The 11360-nt window shown below is 34.8% G+C and overlaps 1 protein-coding gene across 1 annotated transcript; it reads left to right on the top strand.

Moving 5' to 3' along the window:
* The first annotated feature begins 259 nt into the window (after positions 1–259).
* On the top strand, positions 260–778 carry LOC141680607 (uncharacterized). Its single transcript, XM_074486786.1, has one exon. The coding sequence runs from the start codon at positions 260–262 to the stop codon at positions 776–778; it is 519 nt and encodes a 172-aa protein (XP_074342887.1).
* Positions 779–11360: the final 10582 nt, after the last annotated feature.

Raw genomic sequence — 11360 nt, 5'->3', positions numbered from 1 at the left:
CAAGTCTTTCTTCTCTACAATTCCGAGTGAAAGCAAGTTCACTTTCTCAGATATGCAGAACCCTTTGTTTCTGCATCCATCGGACAACCCTTTGTCGATAAGCGTCACCAAACTCCAAGGTGCTGCTAATTATCGCTCTTGAAAAAGGTCCATGGAGATCCAGTTGTCATCTAAGCGTAAACTTGGCTTTGTAGATGGCACGGAAGTGAAAAATCTCTCAGATCCAACATAGGCCCTGCAGTGGGACACCTATAACAGTATGGTAACCTCTTGGATCCATAATAATGTTTCTGACTCTATTAAGAAATCCATTCTCTTTATCACATCTGCATCTGAAGTTTGGAAGCAGCTAGAAAAGCGATTTCAACTTACTCATGGGTCACGTAAATATAAGTTAAGCAATGAACTGTTTGAACTCAAACAAAATGGTTGTTCTGTTATTGATTTTTATACCTCATTAAGTAGTCTTTGGGAGGAAATTGAATTTATGAATCCGTTGCCTACTCTTACCACTGTCACCCCTGAAATGACCATTTTCCTACAAGCTTTAACCACTCAAAAAGAGGAGGCCAAACTCTTTCAGTTCCTTAATGGTTTAGATGACCTTTATAGCCCACAACGCAGTCAAATTTTGCTTTTACACCCTTTACCTAGTGTGGAAATGGCTTGTGCTGCCATCCAACAGGAGGAGTCTCAGAGAGACATCTTAAAACCCTCCCTCTCTTTTGAAAATGATATGTCTGCCATGTTAGGCAAAGTTGCTATCTCCCCAGATTGAAATTTGCTGTGTAGTGTCTGTGGTGGCAAGGGTCATACTGCTGATAAAAGCTGGAATGTTGTGGGTTACTCTAAATGGCATTATAAATACAAACCTAAGCCCTCTCTTTCACCAAAACCCTCCACACAGTCTCCCAATTGGCCAAACACTAAACCCAACTTCTCACCTAAAGGAGCTCACAATGTCAGTGTCTCTCACACACCTGATAATCAAACATCACATCCCACCCTCCTCTCAGCCCATCAACTCTAACAACTCCTTCAATTTTTTCCAAGCACAAACCTGTCCAACTTTGCAGAGTCTCAAGATGACACTATGGACAGTCCATTTTATGGAATGATATCCTGCAATGTGGTTAAATCCAACTCTGACAATTGGATAGTTGATACAGGGGCAACCGACCATATGACTTCTAACTTTGGTCTGCTGAAAAATGTCAAGGAAATTCATATCAACACATCTAGTAATCTGCCTACTGGTGACAAGGAAAAGGTGACTCATGTTGGTGATGTTTATCTGAGAAGTGGTTTGAAGCTGCAAAATGTACTTTATGTACCAGTGTTTACACACAACTTATTGTCAATTCGGAAGTTGTCTTAAGACAATAACTGTTATGCAATATTTGAGCCTACTCTATGCACCATTGTAGATGTTGAGACCAAGCAAGTAAAAGGCAAGGGCACAGTTTTCAATGGACTCTACTACATGTCAGCGTCTGATTCTCAGCCTATGTCTAACAACTGTGCAAAAGCTAGCGATAAAGAGCTCAAGTTGACTCACACAGAACAGTATGCACTGTGGCACAAAAGATTGGGGCATGCTTCTGCCTCCACTCTGAAGTTGATAGATTGTATAAAGCATTATGCACATGTATCTGAGCAGATCTGTTTGACCTGTCCAATGGCTAAGTTCATAAGGTTACCTTTCTCACTGAGTGACTCTCGAGCTGATAAAGCATTCGAGCTTATTCACACAGACATTTGGGGTCCCTACAAACAAAGCACAAGGAAAAAATTCAAGCATTTCTTGACTATAGTCGATGACTACACACGCATGACCTGGATTTACAATTCAATGATGCAAAAGTCAAGAAAGTGAGGTCGGACAATGCCCTTGAGTTCAATGATGCAGCATGCAGAAATTTCTTTCAAACTCAAGGAATTCAGCACCAGACTTCATGCAATTATCGTCCCTAACAGAATGCTCGGGTGAAGCAAAAGCATCGACACTTGCTTGAAGTTGCGACAACACTCATGTTCCAATCAGGCATTCTTTTGTCATTCTGGGGAGAGTCAGTGCTCACTGCTGCATATCTCATAAACAGGTTACCTTCTCAAGTCTTACAGCTTATGATTTGTTATATGGAGAATCCTGTGATTACACTGAATTGAAAAGTTTTGGATGCCTCTTCTTTGCCACTAATCCTGTTCATAGTAATGATAAGTTTGCAGCCAAGGGAGTGCCCTGTGTTTTTGTTGGATACCCATCTACACAGAAAGGGTATAGGTTATTAGACCTTAAGACTATGAAGTTGTTTGTCTTGAGAGATGTCATATTCAAAGAAACTATATTTCCCTTAAACACAAATACTGCCAAACCATACATGTTGCCTTTGCATACACACATGCCCAATGTTCCCACTTCAGTGTATGATGACTTTGAATTGCTTCTTAAAAATAGTGCACCTATATCAGATACACCAAACATAGAATGAAATACTTCTGATGCCTCTGCCTTTAGTGACATGTCACAATCACCAAACACCTCCACTCACACTAACCACACAAATGAGACTGACCATACATCAGCTGTTCCTCCTAGAAGATCAACCCGAATCCATAAAACACCAGCATGGATGAACTAATATATAACAAAACCCTTTCCAAACCCATCCTCAAACCTTGTTACAGTAACTGAATGTGCTATACCTAACCAGTTCAGTTGCTTTCTCTCTTCTCTCACAAGTCAAAAGGATCCAGTTCTCTTTAAACAAGCTGTGACTGATCAGAACTGGGTGGATGCCATGAACCTCGAGTTAGATGCACTCGAGCTGAATGAAACTTGGGACATAGTGGAACTGCCTCCAAATAAGAAGGCAATAAGGTGCAAGTGGCTGTTCAAAACCAAGTTCACTCCTACGGGCACTGTGGATAGGTAAAAATCTTGTCTGGTTATTCTTGGTTGTCACCAAACATATGGCATCAATTATGAGCACATCTTCGCACCAGTAGCAAAGATGACAACCGTAAGAGCTCTGTTGGCAGTGGCTGCTCTTCGTGACTGGCATGTTATGCAAATGGACGTGTCTAACGCCTTCTTCCATGGAGATTTGAATGAGACGGTTTATATGAAGATGCCACAAGGTTACAGTGGTTGGGGAAACACAATCTCCATCAATTAAGGCGAGATACCAATCTCTAGTCATAATCTAGTGTTTCGACTGAAGAAATCTATGTATGGTCTCAGGCAGGCACCTCGTAACTGGTTTAGTAAACTCTCCAAAACTCTGAAAAGCATCAACTACCAGCAATCTCTTGCAGATTACAGCTTGTTCACTACTGTCAATGGTAGTTCTATCACACTGGTGCTTGTTTACGTGGATGATCTCCTAATAACAAGCAATGACATGTCCTCTATAGATCACTTGAAGCTAATGTTGTCCAACAAGTTCAAAATGAAGGATCTTGGTGATGTTAAGTATTTTTTTGGGCCTAAAAATTTCATAATCACCAGCTAGATTTTTTATTTTTCAAAAGAAATATGCCTATGATCTTATTGAAGAATTCAAGCTTGAGAGAGCCACTCCTCTCAAACTTCTAATGGATGTGCATCTTCGCCTCACTACTGAAAGTGGCGATTTTCTGCAAGACCTTCATCCCTATCAACGACTACTTGGCAAGTTAATTTACTTGACTATCTCTCGCTCAAACATCACCTTCACTGTTCACATCCGGACCCAGTTCATGCAGCACCCAACAACTGAGCATATGGCTGCTGCAATTAAGCTTCTTTGCTATATAAAATCTAACCCAGGCCAAGGAGTGCTTCTAGCATCTAACTCTGTAGCAGAAGTGAAGGCATATTGTGACAGTGACTGGGCGACTTTCCCTGTGACAAGGAGATCTACTATGGGGTTCTGTGTTCTGCTAGGCAGCTCCCCCCTCTCTTGGAAAACAAAGAAACAACCAGTTGTCTCAAGATCAAGTGTTGAGGAAGAGTGCCGCTCTATGGCAGTTGCAGCCTGCGAAATAACATGGTTAACAGCTCTTCTCAAAGATATGGGGCTCTCTGATCTACCTCCTACTGTCTTGCAAGTAGACAACCAAGCTGCACTTGTAATGGCTGCTAACCCAGTGGTACACGAACGTACAAAGCACGTTGAAGTGGACCGCCACTTCATACGCGATAAGGTGAACTCTGGTGCCATTGTGACAAAGTATGTCCCCACCTATGCTTAAATTGCGGATTTGTTTACCAAGGCATTGTCAACGAAGCAACATTACACTCTTCTAGGCAAGCTAGGAGCTTCAGCTTCACTTCCCCCACAGCTTGAGGAGGAGTAATAACGACAGAGCCAATCCTGTCAACTTTTGCTAGTATTATGTTATTTAGTTATGCTTTATTATGGTTTATTTTCTATCCACCACTATATCTAGGTGGTATGGACATGTATCTTTTCTGCGCTAGAATAATTCTTTTAGTTGTCTCCCCTTATATATGGACTACTCTGCATTGTATTCTACAACTTCTGAGATCTAGTTTTGTATGAGATATTATGAGAGCTTGTTTTCTCTCCATTGCTCTTATGCTCTACATCACTTGGTTAATTTGTAAAAGGTATCACAAATTAAAGAAGAAGTCAGGTTCTGGTGTTTACAAGCTAAGTTAATTGCGAATAACAATTTGGATCGATGGCTCTGTGACCCCAAAAGATCGATCCTTCTTTTCATCACAGAAGATAGAGAGAAGCTTATAGATAGACTGTTTTTGAAATTTAAAATGGTGGCGTTATGTGATGGAGCTTGGAATAACAACAAGGGTGGAATGGGCGGTTTTATTTTGAATACTGATAGAAAACTAAGTTTTATATTCTCAGGTCCTATTGAAGTTGATAACCCGTTAGATACTGAGCTAAAAATAATGTTTCACTTGCTTAACTCTTCTATTTCAAATTCAAATTTCCCCATTGATGTGGTCTGCACGGATTCTAAAAGGATGATGACTTTGTTTGATAAGGCAAAAGCTGGATGTTGGGATAATCATATATTATGGGATATGATTAAAGAGTATGCTAAGATCTTTCATAATACTCAGATTATGTATATCCCTAGAGAGTGGAATAAAGCAGCTAATGACTTGGCTAAGGAAGGGGTTTATCGAGATAAAATTTTAGAGAGATGGTATTTATTTTGGCTGATAGTATATCTGGTAGATTCCTTCTTGGGCCTTGGGTTATTCTCAGAAATCTCTTCATTAGCCAGATGTATTTTCCAATCTTTTGGTGGCTGATTTTGCCTAGCATGGGTGACATTTTTACAGAAACCATCAATTTGCAGCTGAAAAGTAATTATGAGAAGGTGGTTGTGATGCTAAATCATAATTTCTCTTCTGTTGGTTGTGATGATATCTTTGCATGGGAAAAACACGAGCTGCAACACCTTAGGGTTCCTCTTGCTGTTGATAAACCTCCTCTCCTCTATTTAAGCAGGGGATCTTCTCAGTCTTTTTTCACACCACTTCTCACCACTTCTTATTTTCTTTTGTTCCTTTTTGTCATGGATAACCATTGGCCGCCTCCTCCCCATGGTACTCTCAAGGTGAATGTTCATTCTATGGGATTTGATTCCCCTAGGCCTAATGGTAATAGGAATGGAATTTGAGCTGTTCTTTGCACCTCCAATGGTAACATGCTGAGTTGTGTGGCTGGTTTCATTCCTAACCTTACCTTCCTTGCATTTCAGTTATGGGCCATCTTTATTGGTCTCGGGAGGGCGTTCATAGAGGGCGTTGTTAATGTCATTATTGAAACAGACAACCTCGAAGCTTTTGGAGCCATTTAGTTTGCTTCCCACAACAATCATCCTCAGTATAGAGATATGATTCAGCAAATTCTTATTCACATTCGTGACCCTGGCTGGAATGTATTATTCAGATTTGTCTATCCTGGTGGAAACTAGACGCCAACTTACTTGGCTCTTTTGGGTGGAGAACTCTTCACCAGGTTATACATATTTTACGAGCCAGTTGGTGCCTTGGGTCAAATCCTTAACCTTGACATGGGCTTTGGTCCTCATGACGACCAGTTCTTTGAGGCTCCCATGTTGCAAGAAGAAATTGAAGTTTTCAATAAAGTTCTGGTAGAAGGCTGGGGTGAACTTACTGCTCAGTTTGTGTAGAACAATGGGATCAATAATGATAAAATTCAGTTGCATGATGTAGTTAACGAATAGGAGTTTGATGAAGATGATGATTGTTTGAGATCTTTTAAGTTGGTTTTGGAGTGCTAGTGTCCGTAGTTTTAGTCTCCAGTTTCGTTGTGTTTGGAGTTTTTCTCCTTCTTTAGCTTCTTTGAGTTCAGTTTTTAGGTCCAGTTTCTAGTTTGTTTGGTTTAGGTTATTGGAGGTCGTCTCCTTGCTATCTGCATGTCTGTATGACTTTGTGTTTGTTTGTTGCTCTTGGAAGCTTGTTTCCATGCAACATGCTTTGTACCCCCTCTCCTTTTCATCGAATCTGATTTGTTGTTAAAAAAATTATGATGGCTTGTATCAAAAAGATTAAATAGCATGTCTTGGAGAGTAGCATTGAATGAATAGCTGCAGTTTAAGGTCACATAATTGGTGATTTTTGATTTGGAGGAGAGATTGCAGACAGTCTAACACATAAATAAATCAACATCAAAACAAATATCGCATAAAAGAAATAGGACAAATATTATCTTTAACTTACGCAGCCAATAAAATATATTAGTGCTAGACGATAATCTGTTCAAAGTAGTGGCCGGTAGAATTAATTTAAATTATTAAAAAAATCACAATAATACATATGTATTCTTTATAAATATCCAATTTTTTTCCTAAAAAAACCTAAAATACTTAGTAACGTGAAGTACCACTCAAAATATTCACCGAACACACATGTGATTTATGCATATGTTAAATACGCATCACAGATTCAAGGTATTCACATGTTATGTATATGTATTCTTTATAATTTTTTATAAAAACTGTGTGTGTTTACTACAAGAAAAAAGGCTAATTCGACCCAAAAAATAGGTCAAATTTAGCTTAATTCGACACTGTGCGATTGAATTTAACTAAACTCGACCGATTTTGAATCAGTTGTAATAAAGAGAGTCGAATTTAGGAGTTCAGACGTATTTAACTAAATTCGATCGGCTAATTACGACTGGATATTTACGACCGCTTAAATTCAACCGAGAGCAGTCGAATTTAATTTTTCACCTAAAATTTGAAAATCCTGCCCATATAACTAAAATTTTTGAAAAAAATTAAAAATACGGCCCAAATAATTATTTTTAAAAAAAATCAAAAATACTGCCTAAATATTAAATTCGACCGTATGCAATCGAAAATATTTTCAACTAAAGTTTCAGATCAAAATAATTTTATTTGGTTTGCCATTTTAAAAGTCGAACATCAGGTTGACTAGTACAACTACTTAGTGTTTAATCCTGAATTGGTGTTTCGATTTTTTAAAAAATATTTTGCATCGATCCAACCATATGGATGTCAATATATATTAGTGATATAACCAAAGTTTCATATCAAAATAATTTTATTTGGTTTGCCATTTTAACAGTCAAACATCAGTTTGACTAATACAACTAACTAGTGTTTAGTCCTGAATTGGTGTTTCAATTTTTTTTAAAAATACTTTTCACCGATTCAACCGTATGGATGTCAATATATATATATATTAAGGATATAACCAAAGTTTCAGATTAAAATAATTTTATTTGATTTGTCATTTTAACAGTCAAACATCAGTTTGAATAGTACAACTAAGTAGTGTTTAGTCCTAAATTTATGTTTCGACTTTTATAAAAATATTTTTTCATTGATCCAACCATATGGATGTCAATAGCTATATATATTAGTGATATAACCAGAGTTTCAGATCAAAATTTTTTTATTTAGTTTGCCATTTTAACAATCAGGGTGTTTCGATTTTTTATAAATATTTTTCATCGATCCACCCGTATGGATGTCAATATATATATAGTGATATAACCAAAGATTCAGATCAAAATAATTTTATTTGGTTTGTTATTTTAAAAGTCAAACATTAGTTTGACTAACACAACTACATACTCCCTCCGTCCCACTGGGATGTTTACATTACTATTCGGCACGCATTTCAAGGCTTCTATAAAGTATAGTTTTATAATGTTTTTTCAATTTTTTTTTTGAATAAAAGTTTAAACATAAAACTTTTATTCAAAAAAAATTTTAAAAAATTTTATGAAACTATACTTTAAACGAGCATTGAAAAGCGTGCCGAAAAGTAACGTAAACAATCCAGTGGGACGGAAGGAGTAGTGTTTAGTCTTGAATTGGTGTTTCGATTTTTTTAAAATATTTTTCATCGATCCAATCGTATAGATGTTAATAGATATATATTAGTTATATAACCAAATTTTTAGATCAAAATAACTTTATTTGGTTTTCCATTTATCAGTCAAACATCAGTTTGACTAGTACAACTAACTAGTTTTTAGTCCTGAATTGGTGTTTTAATTTTTTTTTAAAATATTTTTCATCGATCCAACCGTATGGATGTGAATAGGTTTATTTACTAGTGATATAACCAAAGTTTCAGATCAAAATAATTTTATTTGATTTATCATTTTAAAAGTCAAACATCAGTTTAACTAGTATAACTACCTAGTGTTTAGTCTTGAATTGGTGTTTCGATTTTTTTAAAAATATTATTCATCGATCCAACCGTATGGATGTAAACAGATATATGTATATATATTAGTGATATAACTATAGTTTCAGATCAAAAAATTTTATTTGGTTTGCCATTTTATAGTCAAACATCAGTTTGATTAGTACAACTAATTAGTGCTTAGTTCTGTAATGGTGTTTCGATTTTTTTAAAAAAATATTTTTTAGCTATCCAACTGTATTGATGTCAATAAATATATATATATTGGTGGTATAACTAAAGTTTTAGATCAAAATAATTTTATTTAGTTTGCCATTTTAACAGTCAGGCATCAGGTTGACCAGTACTAATTAGTGTTTAGTCCTGAATTGGTGTTTCAATTTTTATATAAATATTTTTCATCAATCCAACCATATGGATGCCAAAAGATATATATATATATATATATTAGTGATATAACCAAAGTTTCATATAAAAATAACATTATTTTGTTTACCATTTTAAAAGTCAAGCATCAGTTTGACCAGTACAACTAACTAGCATCAATTTTTTTTTTTAACAAATATAGAAATTTGAAAATTCTTATAGCCCCAAATTTATTTTTTCAATAACTATTTTTTTTGGATAACTTTTATTCTCTCCCATTTTCATAATTTCAAAATATTCACTAACATTTAAATAATTTTTTTTATTAAAAATTAAAATTCTGAAAAATCCTAAATACAACCGAATTCCATTGAAATATAACTTCGAAAAGGGCGGGAATTTTCCCTCACTTTTTTTTGAATTTTTTTAAAGTATGGGTAAATTCCCGCCATCTTTAAATATAAAATTTGATAGAAATCGATTGAATTTAGGAGTTCCAAATAAATTATTTTGCGCAAAAATTTCCTCCACTTTTTTATTGGGGCTAAATTCGACCGAAAAATAATTTGGTCGAATTTAGGGGCTAAAATCGCCCGGTTTAATTTTGACCGTTTTAATTTCTACCGTTTTCGGTTAAAATTAGTTGTAAATACGACCATTTGAATTCGACCGAGGCCGCTCAAATTTAACTGTGTCCAAAGGATTCGACCGTTTGCGATCGAATTTAACCTCGGTCGAATTTAAATCGGTTGTATTTAACCTTATTTTCTTGTAGTGGTTGAACATGCGTAGCAAACCCAAAATTTTGGTTACAGTGAATATGCATAAAAAACAAAACATGCGTATAGTTAAAGCATATAGTTAAAAAATATATGAACTAGAATAATTTGCCCGCTTCACATGATGCGATGATAAATTTTTTAATCTTCTTTTCAATAATTCTAAACTGTGTTTTAATTAGTTTGTTAAAAAAAGTATGAAAAATCACATGTTTAGTGACGATTTTATGTTCATTGTTATTTGTTATGTGTTTCATCTAATTTGATTTTGTCTAATTAGTCGTGTTTATTCTTCTTCAATTTATTTTTTCTGTAACTGTTAAAGTAAAGATCACTTGTTTTTTTAATTTTATCAAGTTGGTTTCAGAATTGATTTGGAGTTCTGAATGCTTTAATTTCATTTAAGGTGATTCAATGCGATCTATTTTTTTGGTAGGCTTTACTCATTTTCACTTATTTATTTATTTTACTAAACTATTGCATACAACTTTGTTCGAGGAAAGTTTGTTTTCTCTATTGTTACCATCAGTGATTTAAAACATGGTTGTTCTATAGTTTTAAATTTTATTAAATTTACTCAATTTAATTGATTGCCTTGTTAAAAATTTCAGAGTTTGAATATATTTAAGAATTGATTGCTAGATGGAGGCAATTTTGACCGATTTAAAGGGTCCATGTGTTAAAATGCGGTTATTCATCCGAAAAATTAGAAATATTTGGACCATGTTTTAATTTTTTCCTTGATTGGATATTATTATCATACCATACCATTTATGGGTGGCCATTTTGGTGTCATATATTTTTTGGCTTTTTAGAGGCAATTGTGTGCCATTTTTGGCATGTTTATTGACTTTTAGCTAGATTATATGTTTTATTTTACTTTGATTAGTGTTTAACTAAATATTTTATATGTTTAGACTTTATTTTATTTCTTTTCTTTTACGTAGTATATGTACATTCATTTTCGTGTAATAAATGATTGTGAGATTTATTTATTTATTTTAACATTATCTCCTTGTTTCATTTGTTTTACTTTCAGGATATTTGATAGAGATTATCAATTCAGGGACTTCAAATTATAAAATAATTTAGCTACAAGTATGATGACTCGAGAATTTCATTATTCAACTATAGTAAGACATTAGTATTATTTTAATTTTGTATAGAATGTACTTTTTAGAGGGCACTCTTTCCCCCTTTTTTCCCAAAAGGTTTTATTCTTGCGGGATTTTAACGAGACCTTTTTGTGGGTAATCTTTTCAGGTGATTTTGTCTAAATTTCTGGGAGTACTTACTTACTCTCCGGTTAGATGATATACTTTTATGAATGAATGATATTTTGTCCCTTCGGATTGTATTCCAGAATTCAATAAATGAAAATATATCCCTTCCGCAATAAAAAAAATAATTTTAAAAAATGTTTAAACTCGTATTTCATAATTTACGGCTTACTAATACAATATTTAGATCAGCTTAAATATTTATTCGATATCCTGTTAAGATTTTTGGAAGAAGTGATATTCCAT

The sequence above is a fragment of the Apium graveolens genome, chromosome 8 (genome assembly GCF_009905375.1).
Source record: "Apium graveolens cultivar Ventura chromosome 8, ASM990537v1, whole genome shotgun sequence".
NCBI lineage: Eukaryota > Viridiplantae > Streptophyta > Magnoliopsida > Apiales > Apiaceae > Apium > Apium graveolens.
This window is presented reverse-complemented; position numbering and strand designations above follow the sequence as displayed.

Bases quoted from the DNA above. Each gene is read 5' to 3' on its own strand.
- LOC141680607 (XM_074486786.1), top strand. From the start codon at position 260: ATGGTAACCTCTTGGATCCATAATAATGTTTCTGACTCTATTAAGAAA.